The 22,557-nt window shown below is 37.5% G+C and overlaps 2 protein-coding genes across 2 annotated transcripts; both read left to right on the top strand.

Moving 5' to 3' along the window:
- Nucleotides 1–4,081: 4,081 nt before the first annotated feature.
- Nucleotides 4,082–7,111, top strand: LOC306856518 (uncharacterized protein). Its single transcript, XM_079395859.1, has 2 exons — nt 4,082–4,221; nt 5,720–7,111. The coding sequence occupies exons 1-2, from the start codon at nt 4,164–4,166 to the stop codon at nt 6,631–6,633; spliced, it is 972 nt and encodes a 323-aa protein (XP_079251985.1). The 5' UTR covers nt 4,082–4,163; the 3' UTR covers nt 6,634–7,111.
- A 6,115-nt stretch (nt 7,112–13,226) lies between these two features.
- LOC306856556 (uncharacterized protein) lies at nt 13,227–22,138 on the top strand. Its single transcript, XM_079395910.1, has 3 exons — nt 13,227–13,293; nt 14,370–14,534; nt 20,412–22,138. The coding sequence occupies exons 2-3, from the start codon at nt 14,477–14,479 to the stop codon at nt 21,254–21,256; spliced, it is 903 nt and encodes a 300-aa protein (XP_079252036.1). The 5' UTR covers nt 13,227–13,293; nt 14,370–14,476; the 3' UTR covers nt 21,257–22,138.
- Nucleotides 22,139–22,557: the final 419 nt, after the last annotated feature.

The raw sequence follows: 22,557 nt of genomic DNA, 5'->3' as shown, positions 1-22,557 counted from the left end.
GAGAGCAGTGGCAGCAGCACCTGATTTGGTAGCACTGAACATGTTAGATTACAGGTTTTGTCTCTTAGAAATGCACATTAGAACAGGAGCTGGAGTTGAGATGCAGATGTACTGTAACAGCCTCATCTTTTATACACAACCAAAAGTACAGCACCTCATTACCATGGTAAAAAGTAGCCTAACTATATGGTTTCTATGGTGTTTGCATTGAAAAACAGTCAATTACAACTCCACATCAACTGATAGAATAATTAACTCAATAATGTCATTATATTCCATTACTCCTTTAATGCATTATTCTCTGCATCAGTGCTGCTGAGAATAACAGATAAACAGTTGTTTAACAAGGGTCATGAGGTCATTTTGCAGCACATCACAGAGACAAAAGAGGGTAATGGCAGACTGTTATTTCACTATGAACATGTGAATAGGCATGTTATCGTTAAGAGTTGCTAATAGTCCATTACAAGCTGTAAACTGCTGAAACATTTTCAATATACTTGAGCATTTCAGACTTTATATTACTAATTGCTTCACAAACTCCTGAAACGGTTGACTGTTAATGGCTTTTATCTGACTCCAAGTAAAACAAAAATAGCCTGTAATTGTCTTATAGGTTTTTTCATATAATTTTTGGGCTTATGCTCAAGGGGTATAATGATATTTATCTCTGGGTTTTTCTGAACTGTTATTATAAATGTTTTATATTGATTCTAGTGAAGATAAACATTTTTTATATTGTTTTTTGACCGTCTAGGACAAGCTCAGCACAGTATATGTAAGTCATGGCTGAAAATGATGAGTTATACTCTGTGAATTCTAACCTTCAAAAAAGGGCAAGGGCAAGTGTTGCTCAGGCTTTGAAGTCTTTGCAAACTCATTCTAGCGGGAAGACCGGAACCAGCGGTGAGGTCAAGACAACCATGGCCGAAGTTAAGGTTCAGTAAAAGAGGCCGTTAAGAGGAAAAGATGCGAAAACCGCGTCCGCGTATTTTTCAGTATAAGCTCTTTTCGGACTATTTCCGCCTTCCATGAAACCTCAAAATACTCCCGGACACGAACAATGAATTATGACTTTACATTTTTAATCTTTACTTACCATAACGTCTTTCACTTGTTTCTCGCTTCTTTCAGGCAGAGAAAATGGCGGCTTCTCGCACTGGTGTCGTCCGATGTTAGCGTGACGTGCGTGCTCTCTTTCACGTCCGCGTTACCGCTGGGTTATGATCAAGACCAATTTTCAACTCAAAATAGTTTTAAAACAACCCAACATCCTACCCAACGGCCTCAACCCAGCATTTGGGTTGAAAAAATAAACCAGCATTTTTTTTTTAGAGTGTATGGTCTGAAAAACATGAGTTTTGAATTTCAATATCCCCAACAGAAAGGCCCAAAGAGTTTGGAAACCACCAGCAACGACCTGATCGGCTGAGAAACAACAGTAGTTGATGACAGACAAATCATAAAAGCTGTGAAAATGAATCCTAAAAGACGTGTCTGTAAAATCAGCAACAACTTCCAGAAAGCTGGGGTGATGCTCTGACAATCTACTGTCCTCAGGAGACTTTGACACAGAATTACAGATGCTACACAGCAAGATGCAAACCTCTGACCAGCACCAAACATAGAAAGACAAGAGTAGAGTTTGCAAAAAAGCACAAAGGTGAGCCAGAAGAGTTTTGGAACTGTGTTTATGGACCAATGAGACAAAGATGAACCTTTATCTAAGTGATGGGAAAGCAAACATGAGGAGAAACAAAGGGAACTGCAATGATCCCAAGCATACAGCCTCATCTGTAAAGCATGGTGGAGGTGGTGTCATGGCATGGGCATGCATGGCTGTCTCTGGAACAGGCCCTCTCAACTTTACTGATGACTTAATGTATGATGACAGTAGCTGAATGAATTTGGAAGGGTACAAAACCATCTTGCCTACCAATATTCAAGAAAATGCCACCAGATTTATTGGGAAGTGCTTCATATTGCATCAGGACAATGACCCAAAACACCCTGCCAGTTCAGTCAAGGAAGTTATAAGAGCAAAGAAATGGAAAGTCTTAGATTGCCCAAGTCAATCTCCAGATTTAAGGAATGGAAATGAACTTTTTCACTCACCAGCCAATTTGGCTACTAAAGTTACCGGCCAATCATAACTTCTACAGCCAAAAAAACAAAAAACACTGAAATAAACCAACAGCTTGAGGCTGTCTACACTGGAAGTGACAAAAGCGACCGTTGCTAATCACTTTGTGTCAGTACTAAGGGTGTGCAATATTGACAAAACAATAATCTCAACATTTTCTGGGATTTTATTGATAAAGATAATTAGACAATGTTTTTTTGAGTGTGTTATTGTGCTGGTATCTTAAGGACTGTTGTGGACAGCTGGCTCCTAATGTTTTTGATATTCTTCATATTCTGTGTGGTCAGTTCACAGCAGTGACAGAAATTAATCTTTTCCAATAAGTTTAAATTGATTTGTACCTTTTTATGGGTATTTTTACCTTTATAAAGCCATTTTTTTCTAAAAGTGTGGATCATCTTTTGAGTCAAATTCTTACATTTAATCAGTCAATAATAATAATACATTTAGGCTGTTACTAAACAAATTAAATCAGTATCAATAAAATACATTTCTGCAGAAGTTGCATCTGAAGTGGCATTTAGATGTTTTCACATGTTAATGCAGCTTAGAGGGACAAGGAATGCTTTAACTTGCAGTTAGAAATGCATAAATAATGTTTGATATTTAAAAAATGAATTTTTTCATTCATTGTAACAAGGTTTTTTTTAGTTGACTCAACAAATAGTGTTTTACAGTGCATGGCAGATGATGCCCCAATCACATTCATACTTAACGAGATTAGGATGTAGAGTAGTACTCTTTTAGCGCTCGTTAAGTACTTATTGAAATGAAGTAGCGACTCATTGAGTATGTGGTTTCTAACACAAGCCTATATTTAGGGTCATGTGGACATGCTGTGGTGCTATAGGATAGTTATTTACTTTTCATGAGTGTTTTTGTATTATGGATGTTTTAACCATGTCATATTGTGAGAAATAACAGTATTATCATTCCATCGAGTAGTTTTATAAACTTTTATCACATATACTGGGTGCGGTGTAGGCAAAATGTAAATTCATGTCACATTTTCTTGATTAAATAAACATTACTAACATTAATCTCATGAAGCATTTTACAATTATTCCAAAATATGAACTCAAGGCGGTAACTATTTAAACAATATTTTTTATTGGTAAACTTATGTTCAACTATTCTTTATAATTGCTAAGTTGATTGTTTTTGGATCATCAGTCATCAAAAGCTCTGACCCATAGAGATTTCACCAAACTGATTACTCATTAAAAACTCCCACAGATCACAGTTTCATGCCATGTTTTGGTGGATGTAACAAAGTGGTTATATTTAAGTGTGGGAGTTGTTTACTTAAAATGAGTCTTCCATTAAAGCCATTATATTGTTCATTCAGACTGATTTGTGAATGCAGAATGCACACAAACACAAGCTGATGATCCTGAATGTGTTGATGGGCTGAGGCTCATCAATATTAACATCTGCTGAAAACACTCTTTATTTCATGTCAATAGTTCCTGTTCTCACCTCATTTATTATGCTGATGTCTTCAGATCTCCTGTAAAGTGCCACTTCAAGCTCATGTCATTGGTGATTTTTGTTGCTAACAGATATCTGTGTTTATATTTGTGTGCTTTCAACTGTTTTCCTTCCATTAGTTTTATCAGAAAGAATTACCACTGTAATATTTATTTTCTGTTATCCATTATAAAAATGAACTCAGTAATATATTTTAGATTTTGGCAGATCAGCTCCTCCAACATTGAAATTCATCAGTGAAGCTCCTCCCACAGCAATCACATGATCATCAGTGAAGCTCCTCCCATCTTCAGTGAAACCCCTCCCACTCTGGAACTCATCATCAGTGAAGCTCCTCCCACTCTGGGACTCATCATCAGTGAAGCTCCTCCCACTGTGGAACTCATCATCAGTGAAGCTCCTCCCACTGCAGTTCAGTAATAAATGCTGGAAGATGTCCATCAGTTCAGAAGTGAAGAGGAGCATCAGAGCATCAGGAAGAGCTGAAATCTGATCAAAGACTGAGTTTATTAAAGAGGACAGAGAGAAGATGAGAGATCCAGAATCCTGCAGAATCAAACACACTGAAGATACTCAACAACAAACAGGTTGGTCTTTATTCTTCATTCATGATGCTGAAGAACAGTCATGTTAGAAAGATTCAAGCACTTCATCACATTTAGAGAAACAGTTTGTACTCCTCTTATAATTTCAGTAAAGAAATGTTTGAGAATCTTTCGTATTGAGTTTCAATATCAGATAACTATTTCAGGTTTTTTTACTTTACATTTTATCTGGTTTTCAAGTTACCTGAATGTTGGACATTTCTCAATATAGTTTACAATATTGTGATTTTTCCCATTTCTTTTAGCAATAAACAGTAAACACCAAACTTTACAGAATTGCAATTAGAACATTTATGCATATCAGATTAGGCTCTTTTAATAGTAAAAAAATCATTTAGTTCGAGAACAGACACTACAATTAAAGCTGAACGCGGCAGCTCAATGCAGCACACCGAACGAACGACAGTCGTGGATCAGATCAGATTTCATTTATCACCCGAGGAGAGAGAGTCGAGCGGACTGACGAGAAGAGAGAGGTGAGGCAGACGAGACCATGGCAGAAGAGATTCAAAACCTAATGTAAAAGCACCTGTTCCTTCAAGCTTTCGTAAGGGTTTTGCTAATAAACGTTCTACGTTTTAGAATTATTTGTTCCTCAGTCTTTACTGATTTTCAGTTTTGTATAACTATTTAAAATTTAAGTTATTTGATATTAGGCATATAGCGTGATATAGATTAGTATTTGTTTTGTTAATAAAAGTTATATGTTGTATTTTATTGTTGCTTGAATTGAATTCAAGATATTGATGCCGAATTGCTGCTAATTTAAAATTGAAATGAAAAGGTGCTTTTACAAGCTATTTAAGCAAGGAAAGAGGGAAAACTCAAACAAACTAAAAACAAACAACTGTTTGACGCCGAATTGCTGTAAATTTAAAAGTGAATGTAAAATGTGCACAGTGCTTTTGCAAGCTAACGGTAGGATATTTAAAAGCGGAGGAAAGTGAGGGAAAGCCTGAAAACTCAAGCGACCTAATAACAAACAAACTGCTTGACGCCGAATTGCTGCTAATTTTGAAGTGATAGTAAAACGCACACAGAGCTTTTACAATCTGTTTATAACGGAAGGAAAAGAGGGAAAAGTCAAACGACCTCCCCCCCATCACGGTGATACTGGTGTCGTCACGCGTCGATTAACCAGTGGGGAAATGTCCTCACCGTCACAACCCTATATCAGATAAACTGGAGGACATGATTAAACAGTACAAATTTGACAACCGGTAGAGATTTTTTTGTAGTGTGTGTTGGTCTTTTTTCCAATAGGATTTAACATCCCACCAATAGAATCCATCACATACCAGTAGACACCATTATAGTTTCCATTAAAACCAATACAATTCCCATCATAACCATTAAATCCATTACATTTTCTACTGTGGTTTGGGCAGGGGTCTATTGTTTTTTTCAGCAGGGTAGCTTTTAATTATTATTTTTTTATTTACTAAAATTGAAATTGAACTTTTATTTTCTTTAATTTCAGAGCTGATGGAAGAAAGCGAGGAGAGAGAAGAACTGAGTGAAGTGGAGGAGGAGCATCATGACAAACCTGGAGAAAAACCCTTGAGTCACTCAAAGATTAAAAATACATTTTCAAAGAAAAGAAAAGCCAAGAAATCTTTCATCTGCACTCAGAGTGGAAAGAGTTTCCCATTCAAGCAAAGTCTTGAGTTTCACATGAGAGATCACACCGGAGAGAAGCCGTTCACGTGTGATCAGTGCGGGAAGCGTTTCACACAAAAAGTACACCTTAGAAGTCACATGTGGATCCACACCGGAGAGAAGCCGTATGCATGTGATCAGTGCGGGAAGCGTTTCACACAAAAAGTACACCTTAAAGCTCACATGTGGATCCACACCGGAGAGAAGCCGTATGCATGTGATCAGTGCGGGAAGAGCTTCACGCAATCAACACACCTTAAAGCTCACATGAGGATCCACACCGGAGAGAGACCGTTTATTTGCAGTCAGTGTGACCAAAGATTCACATACAAACAAAATCTAAATATTCACGAGAAGATCCACAGCGGAGAGAAGCCGCACGCATGTGATCAGTGCAGCAGAACATTTCTTCAGTCATCAAACCTGAAGAGACACCTGACAGTGCATATGAAGGAGAAGCTGCATTCATGTTCTGTGTGTGCAAAGAGTTTTGCTCTGCTGAGAAATTTAAAAGTACATCAGAAAACACATAGTGATGCGAGAGATTATATGTGCTTCGAGTGTGGGAAGACGTTTACTACAGCATACTGTTTAAAACAGCACCAGAGGATCCACACGGGAGAGAAACCTCACAAGTGTTCACACTGTGACAAGAGATTCAGTGTGTCATCAAATCTGAGAAGACACGAGAAGATCCACAGCAGAGAGAAGACACATGTCATTGCATATTGCTAATTAAAAGACTGAAGTGATCATTGTACCCTATATGGTTTAAAATGAATTTAAATATGGTTAAAACAAGCTTATAATACTTGATAGTTAACGATGATTAATCACTTTAGAACGATGATTGCCGATGTTAGCTGATTGTGAAGCTCCGCTTAATCTGAAGCAGGTGTTTAACGAACTGTTAAAAACGGGCTTTAGTGAGTTATCTGAATCTGATTCTGGATGAAGGAATGGTCTCTGATCTCTTGTCAGGTGTTCTCTAACCTCATCAGGCATTATAGGAGACAATCTAGAGCTGTTAAACTGACAAATGGAGCTTTCAAAAAGTGTTGAATCAAAGGGAGCCGTTATTGTGTCCAACGTGTATTAGAGAAAAACATTTATTTCATAATGATATTTTCCCCCATTTTACATTCTTATTATCCAATGAAAGGTTAGATTTTTGTGATTTTTTTAAATAAAAGATCAAAAGGATTATCAATGCAGATTAATTTTCACCGCCTTCTTTGATCATATTAACCAAGGGTGCCAATATTTTTGACCATGACTGTATTTGCTGATCTGATTCAAAAACTGTAATTTTCAACAGAAAGCACGTCTAACAGTCTGTATTATCCAGCATCATGACAGAACAACAGAGATCATGGTGAAACTAATCTTCTTCCTCTGGGGTTTAATAGTGTTTGGCAAACATGTGTGTTTTAGTGCCACCTGCTGGACTGGAGAGAGAAGGGAGGAGGGAAACACTTAGCCAGTTACCATATAAATATGTCATTTCTAATAAAGTAAAAGAAGTACTTTTCAAACAGATGTTATCCTGTAAATGCAGCTATTAGCAGATATATTCATAGTGATAAATGTATTTTTTGTAATATATCTGTTGAAGATATTGAACATTTATTTTTCTATTGTCCTTTTGGGTTTACTTTTGGGTTTACTTTAAAACAGACATGACAATTTAGAACCTCATGATATTTTACTTTGTTTTCAAAACCCATCTTTTTCTGATAAACAGATTTACATTATTAATCTGTGAATTATCTTAGCAAAGTTTTATATCCATAAGTCAAAAGTAATTCAAAAGAAACCATCATATTACATTGATCTTAAAATATAATTTGAAACCCTTTTTAATATGAGAACTGCCCTAATGTATATAATCAGGGTCTAAAACTAACTTTTTGCCACTCCTGCCATTGGCCGGTGACGTGATCAAATTTACTGGACAAAATGTTGTTTTTTGTACCGGCAAAGAAACTCTTTTTGCAAAAACAGGCAGTTATTACTACCACAATGTCTAAACATATTTACAATGTTTTTAATTTGTCCTTTACTTTACTTACAAAAAACATGATTGATTTATTTAATTTTTGTTGTCCCTAAGAAAACGTTGAGATGCATACTCCAATTGCAGTGCGTATGTGGTGCGTATTCTTTTCCACACCCATGTTAACGGATTAGAGCAGGGCTATTCAATTAGCTTCATTTGAGGGACGGATTATTGAACAGAAAATTTGAAGGAGGCCAAGGGGGTGGGGGCCATCCCGATCTCTTTCTGGCGGGACCTATAAAATTGTACAGATCCTTGCAACATGGGGCCGTGCATTATCATGCTGCAACATGAGGTGATGGTCGTGGATGAATGGCACAACAATGGGCCTCAGGATCTCGTCACAGTATCTCTGTGCATTCAAAATGCCATCAATAAAATGCACCTGTGTTCGTTGTCCATAACATACGCCTGCCCATACCATAACCCCACCGCCACCATGGGCCACTCGATCCACAACGCTGACATCAGCAAACCGCTCACCCACACGACGCCATACACGCTGTCTGCCATCTGCCCTGTACAGTGAAAACCGGGATTCATCCGTGAAGAGAACACCTCTCCAAAGTGCCAGATGCCATTGAATGTGAGCTTTTGCCCACTCAAGTCGGTTACGACGACGAACTGCAGTCGGGTCGAGACCCCAATGAGGATGACGAGCATGCAGATGAGCTTCCCTGAGATGGTTTCTGACAGTTTGTGCAGAAATTCTTTGGTTATGCAAACCGATTGTTGCAGCAGCTGTCCAGGTGGCTGGTCTCAGACGATCTTGGAGGTGAAGATGCTGGATGTGCAGGTCCTGAGCTGGTGTGGTTACACGTGGTCCGCGGTTGTGAGGCCGGTTGGATGTACTGCCAAATTCTCTGAAACGCCTTTGGAGACGGCTTATGGTAGAGAAATTAACATTCAATTCATGGGCAACAGCTCTGGTGGACATTCCTGCAGTCAGCATGCCAATTGCGCGCTCCCTCAAAACTTGCGACATCTGTAGCATTGTGTTGTGTGATAAAACTGTACATTATAAGCCCTATTCGCACGGGATTAGTATTACCTGGTGACCTCCAGTCATTTGTAATAATTATGTAGGCTGTCTGTGATCTTAATCCCATGCGAATTGTCCATGTCTGTAATTTGTAAAGTAAAAATTCCCCCGCAAATGACCTACCATATTTCACCGAACACCGAGGTCCTGTGATAATATTAGTCCCGTGCGAATCGGCATCTCTGTGATTTGGCCAGAATTTGGCGGGTCGTATAATTTGGAGTAAAATCACAGGCTTTGCTTATCCCGTGCGAATGCACCACACGAAATTCAGATGTGTGTGTGTGTGGGGGGGGGGGGGGGGGGGGCTTTAGAGTGCGAATAGGGCTTTAGAGTGGCCTTTTATTGTGGCCAGCCTGAGGCACACCTGTGCAATAATCATGCTGTCTAATCAGGATCTTGATATGCCACACCTGTGAGTTTACCAAAAGAAATCGATTCAAAATTCAGTGTTTAAACCCTTTTTGAGCACTCCTGAACACCGTACCTTAACTTTTGTACTTCGGTGTAATTTGCATACATATTTATTTCTGAAACGCTGGAAAGTATTTAAAAGAACAATACTTCATAACTGCTCCAGCACAGCGAGTGAGAGCAGAAAGAGAAGAAAAGCACGTAAACATTCGAAGTGGGTCTTAAACAGCTTTTTGTTTAAAACTCACTTTATGAAAAGACACATTTCTTTTATACACAACTTTCATTCATAAGTATAACATGAATAATTAGACATGGTTCAGTGTAACATTTTTGTGCATCCTTTAGGAAATGCATTTTTAAAATAAAAAAGATCCTCACTTTAACCAGTAGATGGCATTAGAGCTCTACTATTTGCTGTTTGAACTGAAAGACATATTTTCACAAGTTTTTCCAGTTGGATTCATATCAAAATATTATAAAATCACATTTATAACAATAAAGTTTTAATTTATTGAATATTTATTGTCAATTTTTTTTCAAAGTTTAACATGTTTTGTAGTAAAAAAGAAAAATAAATTTTCAATAATGTAACATTATGATTTCCGATCCTGTACTTTTTGTCTGTATCTTTCCTTTCTGAAAGAACGGCACCAAATTATACTGTGAAATTTTGAAATATGCTTATGACTTTTAAATGCAAATATGTTGAAAAGCTTTTGTGAATTGCACATATGTACAACTGTGTTAACGATGTTCTACTGTTCCATCCGTGCATACGGATTCAGGAAAGAACCATTTCTGTCTCTCAGATTGTTTACCGGTTATAAACCCTCAACCATACTTCACATACTATTATGTTCAACTTAACTACTGAGTTGTCTTCAATTTTAATATTCTTATTAATTCAATTTTGAGACTAAAATATCCTACAGTAAGGAAAAAGTTTTCCTGTTTATCCATAATGTCAAGATTGCATTCACTATCAATGGATGTGGTAAGAAGTCAAGTCGTCACTTTTATTTATATAGCGCTTTTTACAAAGTAAATTGTGTCAAAGCAACTGCACAATATCAAAAAAAAGGAAAATAAAGTGTCAATAAGTTTAAATAGTGTCTTTGCAATCAGGTCGACGATATCGCTGGAAATGAAGTGTCCCCAACTGAGCAAGCCAGAGGCGACAGCGGCAAGGAACCAAAACTCCATCAGTGACAGAATGGAGAAAAAACCTTGGGAGAAACCAGGCTCAGTCGGGGGCCAGTTCTCCTCTGGCCAAACAAACCAGCAGTTCAATTCCAACTGCAGCAAGTCAGATTGAATGGGCTCAGCTGGTTCCAGTGGTCTTTTCCGATGGCTGTCTAAGTGGCGGGGTCCTCAATGGGGATCTGTCTCTGGCGTTCATCCAGGTGTCTGGCCTCTGCCTACGATCAGGGACACATACGTCATCTCCCGGCGCTGATCCTCCATCTCAGGTGTTCGGTCATCTCAGATCATTTAAGGGTTGGATCCAGACTGAAGCTTCTGTCATTCCTAGTTACCACGGGATGTTAATCAACAGAGAAACAAATAGAGACATAATTAGCGTAGCTACTGTTCCATCTAAGCAGAAATGATTTGTTCAACCCAAGCTAAAGAATAATAATAATGTACATTTGATCAGATATAACTGCAGTACAAGATTATAAGATGCATTATGTGAATGCTTGGCTAAAGAGATGTGTCTTTAATCTAGATTTAAACAGAGAGAGTGTGTCTGAACCCCGAACGTTATCAGGAAGGCTATTCCAGAGTTTGGGAGCCAAATGTGAAAAAGCTCTACCTCCTTTAGTGGACTTTGCTATCCTAGGTACTACCAAAAGTCCAGAGTTTTGTGACCTTAGGGAGCGGGTTGGATTATAGCGTGGTAGAAGACGAGTTAGATACGCAGGAGCTAAACCATTTAGGGCCTTATAGGCAAGTAATAATATTTAAACGATCTCTCTGAAAAGGCAGATCGTCATTTTAATCGTTCATGATCAAATATGGTAATATCGCACACTCCTCGATCACGGTACCACTCTTGAATTCCTTGAGCTCCTGAGAGCGACCCATTCTGTCACAAATGCAGTCTGCATGCCTAGCTTCTTGATTTTATACACATGTGGCCATGGAAGTGATTGGAACACCTGAATTCAATGATTCAGAGGGGTGTCCTAAAACCTTTGCCAATATAGTGTACATATACATACGTATACACACACACATATATATTTATAAATGGCAAATGCCAGGTAAAAAGATCTTCATCCCGCTCCTTATTGAATTTGTGATTAGGGGACATGAAATAAATAAAATAAAAGTAAACGCAAGCAAATTTCTTACCCCACTGCCTTAAACTTTTTAAATAAAGATGGCAACACATTTTTTTCTTTCATTTATTTAATGGAGACAACACTTTCATTGACATTTTAACTGAACAAGCAATTTGCTGCCAACACATCAACTGTCAATTGAAAAAAATGGAAAGATACACACACACACACACACACATACATATATATATATATACTCTAACTCTCATCATTTTAAAACTTTTATACTTTTTCACGTTTAGAAAATATAAATATATTTAAGAGTCCCATGCTAATTTATAAGAATATCAGTAGATCTATGCACAGCTTATTTGATGGTATTATAAGTCATTTACCAAAACATGGCCCATTTAGACTTCACCCTAGTTACTATTATTATTTATAGGCTAAATAAATGAGTGCACTTAAGACAGTTAAATGTTTATCATAAAATAGTTAATGAATGCTTTCTTTTTAAATATAACCTTTTACAGTTTTGGAAATGTGTTTGTGTACTATTCATTCTTAACACTAAGAATTATATATTATTTTATATAATCTATTATAACATTGCAAAGGAATGACAACATAACGGTACATTGTTTGTTTTTTACCTTCTCCTCTTGAAACACTATCGTTTTTTATTTTATTTGAGAAAATTCAGGAAATTCTCTGTTCTTCTTTTTAGCGTTTATTTTAGGCTATAGGATAACGCACTGTGTTTTATCGTATTAGTGAGTGAAATAAACGCTAAAAAGAAGATGTTGCTAGAGCTAAAGCTCTACTGGTTACCCGTTACTCTTTCTATCACTGTTTTCTTGAAAGCCTGCAACACAATGCACTTTACAAACTTCTGCTGCTTAAAGCACTATTCCTACAGAGCAACAAGACTGAGGACGGTAAACATGTGGAAGTTATGGCAGCAGTTATGGGACAAAGACACCAAAGGTAGGCATTTGTATCATATTCAGTCATCAGTGGAGCAGAGGGGAGGAAAACATGATTAGGTTATGATTGGGACATACGAGCTTGAACAATACAAAGCATTTAATAAATAAACATCCGACAGGGTTATGTGAGGCATGTGATGTTACTGAAACATGTTATAATGTACTGCAGGAACTAGAGAATAAGGGTGAACAGTTTACAATTAAGAATTTATTAAATCCGGAAAGAAATATCAAATCATTATTGTTGCAATATCTAGGAAGAATGGGTCTGAACAAGCGAGTGTGAGTTACTTTCTCTTTTCTCGTTGTAATCCCGCTCGAGAGGATGAGGGTGGACGGAGGAGCCGAATGAAGCTCTATGAAGACTCTGGGAGGGTGGAGGAGAGAGAAGAGAAAGGGAAGGTGTCTGAAGATGAGTTGAATGGTCCATTTCAAAGATAGGTGGCGGTAATGCACTTATAAGTCTGCGATCCGCCGTAAAGCAAGAAGAAGATAGCTGGATGGCTCATACTGTCCAGCCTCCTCTACTGGACACTTCAGGAACAACAAGGGCGTAAAACTGTCCTGCTCTGCCTTCACTCAGCGTCGAAGCAGCTCACGGTATTTCTCATATCTACACTATCAAACACATTCACACAGTCTGTGTAAGCGACATATTACAGGCTCATTTGTGTCTTGTGTTGATCGGGTTCAGCGCTGCTGGCATCTTCCTCCTGAAGTAATCAGCATGAGGACAATATGATCCATTCATTCAGACCTCAGCGGCTCAGACTGCGTTATTCTGATGCTTTCCATGTCTGCAGTGACAACTGTGCATGTCAAAGTTTCAGATGCTATACTCTGCTTTTATTTCTTACTTTGAGCAAATCTTTTAGTTACTTTACATCGCTCAAATACACTGGAACAGATACTGCTTAATACTTCACCAAATCCTGTTAAATAGCAATATAGTTTGATGCTGAACACATTAAATATTGCTTTGGTGCTTTTGGTTTTTGGAGGTTTTATGATTGTTTCTGCACAAATGAAACATGTAAATATTCTTAGTTACTGCAAGAAATGTACTAGAAACTAAGTTAATTTGTGCTGCTGTAGTTATTTAGCTGTATTGGGTGATGTTTTTGTATTATTTTGAGAAATAATAATATTGCAAGAAATGTACTTGAAATTGCCACTTAAACTCATTTCTTTGGTGTCAACAGACTGAGGGGATTTGTTGTTATAAATCTGTACATTTATGTCTGTTTATCCTTTCTACTTCTTCCTACCATTTATATTTGGAAGAATTGACATTATTTGCATTACATTACATTATTTTGTATTTCTATATTTTTACAAATCTGGCTGTATTTGAACAAAGAAGCAGAATAATGATAGGGTTAGTGATATACATCATTTGTGAATTGGCATCACCTACTGTACAGTAGATAAACAGACAGACATATATGCTTATATGTATCAGTTAGTATGTTAAAGTAGTCATTTGTACCCTTAAGGCAGTAATATGTACTTTTCTGGTACTAGCATGTACCCGTAGCTACAAAGTTGTCCCTTTGACACAGTCCCGGTGACGAGCTGTTGTACTCCTAAAGGTGCAATTTTCCTTTCTTTTTTCTAAACAAAAAGAGTATAAGAACAAATTCAGTAACTGATATATGTTTTTGTTTTTTTCACAGAAACGCACCTCTTACCACACAATAGTTCACCAATAAATGACAAAAAATCATCAGGAAGAGCTGAAATCTGATCAAAGACTGAGTTTATTAAAGAGGACAGAGAGAAGATGAGAGATCCAGAATCCTGCAGAATCAAACACACTCAAGATACTCAACAACAAACAGGTTGGTCTTTATTCTTCATTCATGATGCATGTTATAAAGACTCAAGCACTGCATCATATTTAGAGAAACTGATGATAAACTATTAAATGTAACACTGGACCACAAAAGCAGTCTTAAGTAGCATGGATATATTTGTAGCAATTTCAAAAAATACAAAATTATCATTTTTTTTATGGCAAAGATCATGTTCCATGAAGATATTTAGTAAATTTCCTACCATAAATATATCAAAACTTCATTTTTGATTAGTAATATGCATTGCTAAGAACTTCATTTGAACAACTTTAAAGGAGATTTTCTCAATATTTAGATTTTTTTGCTGCCTCAGATTCCAGATTTTCTAATAGTTGTATCTCAGACAAATATTGTCCTATCATAACAAACCATACATCAATGGAGAGATTATTTATTCAGCTTTCAAATTTTGTCCAGGGTCACAAGTGAGTACAAAATGTTTTTTTTGTTTTCAACAAATTTTAGTGGCTTCTGCCGCTGCTATCAGAAATCACTCTCGAAATCTTGACGCCAGAAGAGAGACTTTATTATCATTAGACAATAAGGCCGAGAAAACTGCAGAGAGAGCTCCTGAATATCTGTTTGCATTCTCTTTACAAATAGTGCAAACAACAAAAGTAACAATCAGCAACCATGTCTTCAGTTGTGTTTCAAAATTACAACCGAGTACAACTGCAAATAAATCCTGATAAAGTAAAGAAGTTCAGTGTGAAACAGTCAATGACACGCTCTTAGAATCTAAATATGAACAATTCCATGCAAATGTCAACCTTACCATGAAAAAATGAAGTTTTTATCAAAAGAACAAAACCCTGTTTAAGTTGTGTGTTTAGGTCTGTATTTTACTGCATTAACGTGCTTCAATAGAAATTTGAAGGAAATCGCTATGTTTTTCATTCAACTGTATTTCATATTTTGAAATGAGAGAGAAATTCATGCAGAGAGCAAGATTTTGCGTGTTCACGCGCATGCTGTGAGAGATGTGGGCTATATCATTCTTATTTGTCTACATTTTTTGTCCTCATTACAAATCTTGTTTGGTTTTATTTTGTATCATTGCATGTTAAAAATAATTCACTATGTTATGCAGATGCAAAACGCTAGACTGCGAATAAGATTAGCCACAGTTTCACATTTTATAAATATTTGAACAATATATTCAGCATATTTAACAACCTGTCAAGTTCTTCCACACTGACTCAATCAATCATGTCTTTCTGAACCGTGTCTTATACACAGAGACACTGTCATGTTAGAATAGAAAAGGTCCTGTCCAAACTGTTTCAATAATATTAGAAGCACACAAGACTTGTACTCACAGAAATTACTAAAGTAATGTTCATTAGAAGGGGGTGACCCAATACTTTTGGCAATATAGTGTATATATAATCTTTTTGTAGAGAGAGACACGCAGCAAGCAGGTACACACAACTGTCATCTGTCTCTCTTGATCGATAATTAATTGAAATACATGCTATAATTCATTCAAATAAATGAGGTTTTACCGAGCTAACAAGCCGTAACTGACGAAAATAACTATTTTTTTTTTTACCCATTGGTTCAAATATTGCGCTGCAAAGAGCAAGACAAGTTTTAACTAGTCTGTTACTTGGAAAATGACCATGGAATAAGAGGGATAATCAATGGCTAGCCATGCATTAAAGGATTTGAATGCACTTTCGCGTCGGGAGGTTCTTTGCCTCCACATCGTGCATTAAAATCCTTTATCATCCCTTACATGTCAGATGTGTGTGTGTAACGGTGTATTTTTTTGGCAAACAAACAGAGGTTTACTGTTAAAATTAATACATGGTAGAAAAATTCAGTGAATATTCCTTTAAAAGAGTTTTAATGATTGTATTTTTTTCTACAATTAAGTGGATAATGTAGTGGTAATAATTGTTTAATATCATTTAATTGTTTTATTTACATTTGTTAGTAAATGGAATATATAAAGACGTACATTATACTGTACAAAAGTACGATTAATATATTTCTGCACTTTTATTTTGACCGGTTGCCGTGAAGTTTCTGTGTGTGTACAGTATGATATGATTCTAGTTTTCTCAAATAAAACTGTAAATTGTCATGAAGTGAAGCCTGTAAGTTCATGTGTTCATGTAGTGAGATGCAGAGGCTGAAAATCACTGTGAGTTCACGTGTGCTTCAGTATTTGTGAAGTAAACTAAACCACGTCTCCGGCATTCATACATACCGAGGCTAACGGAACATGCAGGATTCATATTTAAACCGTCTTTTTGCATTTTAATATTCACATATACTAGTTTATATCACGATTCCACTTAAGTGAGACCTTCTTCTATTCATCAAAAGATTGACGAATTCCGTGGCATTCCGCGCTTTAGAGTAAACTACGTTTTTATGAATGGACTCTGCCATCCTGTCCGCATTTTTGGGGAAACCATATGACCCTACAAATATAAGCACACCTCAGAACGTTTGGGTTTGCCCTCCCTGTGTGTTGTGTTTTAAAGAGTTGCAGGGGTGACATCATGTCACAGGTTCTCTCTCTCTCTCGTATGCGCCCAAATGCGTTCTCAGGTACTGAATGATTTAATGTGAATCGATACTCTGTAGTACCGACGTAATTCGGTCTGTACCCTTAAAAGAACCGAGTTCGGTACCCAACCCTGGTCATGCATCTCCTTGAGCTTCAGTTTAGTCAGCCTATGGTCCTGTTTGTCCCAGTGTGTCTGTCCAGGACAATAAAAGATGTGACCACCCACCCGACTCGCCAACAATCCGGGGTTCGGGGATCCGGCCTGCGGCCCCGGACCCTTTGGTGACTCTAGATAACCTCGGGTGATGATTCTTTCGAATGTCTGCCCTATCAACTTTCAATGGTACTTTAGGCGCCTACCATGGTGACCACGGGTAACAGGGAATCAGGGTTCGATTCCGGAGAGGGAGCCTGAGAAACGGCTACCACATCCAAGGAAGGCAGCAGGCGTGCAAATTACCCATTTCTGACTCGGAGAGGTAGTGACGAAAAATAACAATACAGGTCTCTTTCGAGGCCCTGTAATTGGAATGAGCGTATCCTAAACCCATGGGCGAGGACCCATTGGAGGGCAAGTCTGGTGCCAGCAGCCCCGGTAATTCCAGCTCCAATAGCGTATATTAAAGTTGCTGCAGTTAAAAAGCTCGTAGTTGAATCTCGGGAGTGGGCTGGCGGTCCGCCGCAAGGCGAGCCACCGCCTGTCCCGGACCCTGCCTCCCGGCGCCCCCCGGATGCCCTTTACTGGGTGTCCGGTCAGGGGCCCGGAGCGTTTACTTTGAAAAAATTCAAGTGTTCAAAGCAGGCCGCCCGTCGCTGCTGAATACCGCAGCTAGGAATAATGGAATAGGACTCCGGTTCTATTTTGTGGGTTTCTGGAACCCGGGGCCATGATTAAGTATTGCGCCGCTAGAGGTGAAATTCTTGGACCGGCGCAAGACAGACGAAAGCGAAAGCATTTGCCAAGAATGTTTTCATTAATCAAGAACGAAAGTCGGAGGTGCGAAGACGATCAGATACCGTCGTAGTTCCGACCGTAAACGATGCCGACCCGGCATTCCATGACCCGCCGGGCAGCGTGCGGGAAACCACGAGTTTTTGGGTTCCGGGGGGAGTATGGTTGCAAATAACCACCACAGTCACATATATATATAGCCTGGCACACACCAAGTCGACGGTCGGCCGTCGGGCAGTTTTTGTTCATTGGCCGACAAATTCTTCTCAGTGTGTTCCGCGGCGTTGGTCCTCGTCGGCTTGTTTTTGGCCGATTCGACATGTTGAATTACAACATAAAAATAAATCAGCCCGTGTAACATGTAATACTTTAATAATTGACTATAGAAATAGTTATTTATTTATAAAAAATAAAAACAAATCTTTCCTGTGAACTACAAGTGTATCTCAATAAATTAGAATGTTGTGGAAAAGTTCATTTCTTTCAGTAATTCAACTCAAATTGTGAAACTCGTGTATGAAATAAATCCAATGCACACAGACTGAAGTAGTTTAAGTCTTTGGTTCTTTTAATTGTGATGATTTAGGCTCACATTTAACAAAAACCCACCAATTCACTATCTCAACAAATTAGAATACTTCATAAGACCAATAAAAAAAAACAACATTTTTAGTGAATTTGTGGGCTTCTGGAAAGTATGTTCATTTACTGTATATGTACTCAATACTTGGTAGGGGTTCCTTTTGCTTTAATTACTGCTTCAATTCTGCGTGACATGGAGGTGATCAGTTTGTGGCACTGCTGAGGTGGTATGTGTCACGTTCCCTCTCGGGACACAAGGAGGTGCGGAGACGTGGAAGTTCCAATAAGGTTTGTTTATTAGATTCAGCAGACAGACAGGGGGCATGGGGAGAGACGAACACATCTGACGTTAAGACCGGACACAAGGGCTGGGAAACACAGGGCTTATTAACGCTGGGAAATTAGCAAGGAAGAACAGAAACAGGTGCGGAGTAATTAAACACAGGGCTGGGGACTAATCAACTAATCAAAGGAACGAGGATGGCCAAATAGAGACCCGAGAGGAGGGGAAACACAAGACAAGGACTGACAGTATGGAAGCTCAGGTTGCTCGTATAGCAGCCTTCAGGTCATCTGCATTGTTGGGTCTGGTGTCTCTCATCTTCCTCTTGACAATACCTCAGAGATTCTCTATGGGGTTCAGGTCAGGCAATGAATCTAAAATATATGAAAGTTTCACTTTTTGAAATAACTTATAAGAAAAAAATGAACTTTTTCACAACATTCTAATTTATTGAGATGCACCTGTACATAATAAATAATATTTTGGCATTCAAATACATTGCGAATATGGAAACATTTGATTTTGTATCGAATGAGAGACCCAACGTTGGTTTCAGTTTCGTTTTAGCCTAAATGAATTTGTTTTGGCTTGTCGTTTATAGCTAGCTTCTATATTTGTAATTCTTGTCTAAATACTGTTAATTGAAAGAAAAATTAATTAATAAGTAAACAGTTTATAATGATTAAACAAATTAATAATTTGCAGTCAGCCTACTGGATGAATAAAAACACTAACAAAATTACATAAACGTTGAATATCTGTAGAAGGTGAATTAGGTGTATACAAAGCAATCTTGATTCAGATTTCAGAATGAGGACTTTGTCATTTGTAATACATATGTTAAGGATTTTGTCTGTCCGATGTTTATCGTGTTCATCTGAGGTACGCTACTATAATGTATGCACATTACTTTTTAATAAACTGGTAATTCCAGACATTAAACAAATAACATTTCATATGCTCAGGATGTTGCAAGAATTTGATCAAGGATACATTAGCTATTAAAACAGTGACTTGTTAGGTGATATTTTCTCATTAAAATCGTGCGATTTCCTATTAATTCAATAGAACGTATGGGAATACTAATATGGTGACGGCTACACTTTTATGTCATGAGCAATCCAGTTCTCTATTATAGATCAGAGGGCCTGAATGATATGTATCGTCTATGGAAACCTGTATAAAGAGTGTGCAGACACATCATTGTCTCTGATAATAAAGTCTATCTTCTGGCTTCAAAACCTCAAGACTTTCTCATAGCAGCGGCAGAAGCCACCACATCATTAATCAAATATATTTAATGCGTGATTGGTGTCTGTAACGTTTTAATCATTGTAAGATCAGTGGACCTCATTCATACGAAGTTTCAGGAACATATAATTATTAATTGATAAAAGTGATCATAATGTTGTACATCAGTTGCCTACTTTGTTACATCAGGGCTCACTTTTGTCCTATCACTTCATAAATCTCTCTTTGAGATTGCATTGGTAATAAACATAAGCTTTTTTTATTTCATTTCAGAGCTGATGGAAGAGAACGATGAGAGTGAAGTGGAGGAGAAACATCATGAAAAACATAAATGTTTCACCTGCACTCAGTGTGGGAAGAGTTTGAGAAGCAAACAAAGTCTTGAGATTCACATGAGGATGCACACTGGAGAAAGACCATTCACATGCAATCGATGTGGGAAGAGTTTCACATGCAAACCAAATCTTAAGCTTCACTTGAAAGTGCATACTGGAAAGAAACTGTTCACCTGCGAACAGTGTGGGAAAACTTTCATGCAATACTCACACCTTAAGAGACACATGCAAATCCACACAGGAGAGAAGCCGTTCACATGTGATGAGTGTGGAAAGAGATACCCACACAAACACAGTCTGAAGAGTCACACGAGGAGCCACACTGGAGTGAAGCCGTTCGCATGCCATCAGTGCAGCAAAACCTTTCTTGGGGAGTCGGGCCTGAAGACGCACCTGAAGGTTCACACAGAGGAGAAGCCACATGCATGTTCTGTATGTGCAAAGAGTTTTTCACTGCTGCCATATTTACGCAAACATGAGAAAATTCATACTGGTGTACGAGCTCATATGTGCTTCGAGTGTGACAAGACTTTTATTTCAGCATACTCGTTAAAACGGCATCAGATTATTCACTCTGGAGAGAAACCTTACAAGTGTTCATACTGTGACAAGACGTTCAGTCAGTCAACAAATAAGAAAACACATGAGGCGATGCACAGCGGCGAGAAGCCGCACACGTGTGATCAGTGCGGAAAGAGTTTCGCTATTAAAAGTCTCCTGAATCGACACGTGAGGACCCATGCAGCGGAGAACCCAGATCAACACAGTCTGAAATCACTGTAACAATGCCATCCTTATGTGCTTAAGTTACTTTTCTAACAGCTATGTCGACCAGTATGCTGGATGATTGGTATCTGCTTGGAAACTGTGTCATTATTATTATTTTTATCATTTGTACTGAGATATATAAGTCATTATAATGAGAGAGTTTCTCATTATTTTTACTCTTATTTATTACAAACTAGTATGTATTCATTAGAAACTAGCTCTTATTATTATCATTATATACTATTACTCGTACCTGTTAAACAGATTCTTTTACTAGTACTTACTGATTAGCTACTAGTATTTATTCAATAGATACTAGTACACATTATTTAGACACTAGTAATAATTTGAAATGTTACTAGTAAGATTGTTTTATTTTACTAGTAAAATATTTAATTGTACTCTACCGTGGTCATTCGACTAGTCATAACATAAGACGAGTAAAAAAGCAGATCTGACTAGTAAATTAAGAATAGTTACTAGTAATAATTACAAAAGATACAAGCGTCTAATAAAGAAGTACTATTAAACAGGTACTAGTATCTAACGAATAAGTACTAGTATCTAATGAATGCTTACTAGTAATATTTAAATAGTCACTATTGGAATAATCACTAGTCATTAATCAATAGCTGATATCATAAACAGAATAACTACTTCCTGTCCTTTTGGAGATATCTTGCAGCTATATTTATTCTTAAACACTCACTTTTGTATATTATAGTGAAATAGTGTTATTAAAAAAGTAATATTCCTTATATGTTTAATGTTTGTATTTTTTAATAATAATGTCCATAATTGTTATTAATCCTATTGATATATATATATAAAAAAACAAGCACAGCAAACCTGGTGTTGTTTTGGCCTTTTTTTTCAAATAAAGAAAATGTTTGTCTGAAAACGATAAGGTTTGGATTTTGTGTGCCCTGTACAGAACATTAATGTAAAGACCGTCCACGTCTGTAGCACCAGTGCTATATGCAAATAAGTTAACGTACAGCCCTGGTATGATATTTATTGTTTTGACTGGAGGAAAAAGGAGAATAATAAAATAGACGCAGATACAGCAGGACTGGAGGATTTGTGAAAACAGGAAGAAAGTGTGGTCAGTATGCCAGTTTCATGATTACCAATGTAAATAATATGTCAAATGTTAATAATTAAAAAGTTCAGCTGATTTGACATTTAAATCATTTGAAGTGCCTCTCAGACATCCCTGGTCTGATTTTGTCTTCATCATCGCAGGCTCACTCTGCATTGCTGCAGAAAATAAGATGAATTCCTCCTCCAGTTTGTGTTTGGTGTGTACTACATGA

The sequence above is a fragment of the Barbus barbus genome (genome assembly GCF_936440315.1).
Source record: "Barbus barbus genome assembly, chromosome: 3".
Taxonomy (NCBI): Eukaryota; Metazoa; Chordata; class Actinopteri; order Cypriniformes; family Cyprinidae; genus Barbus; species Barbus barbus.
Note: the sequence above shows the minus strand (reverse complement) of the source record. Positions and strands in the feature narration are given on the sequence as shown.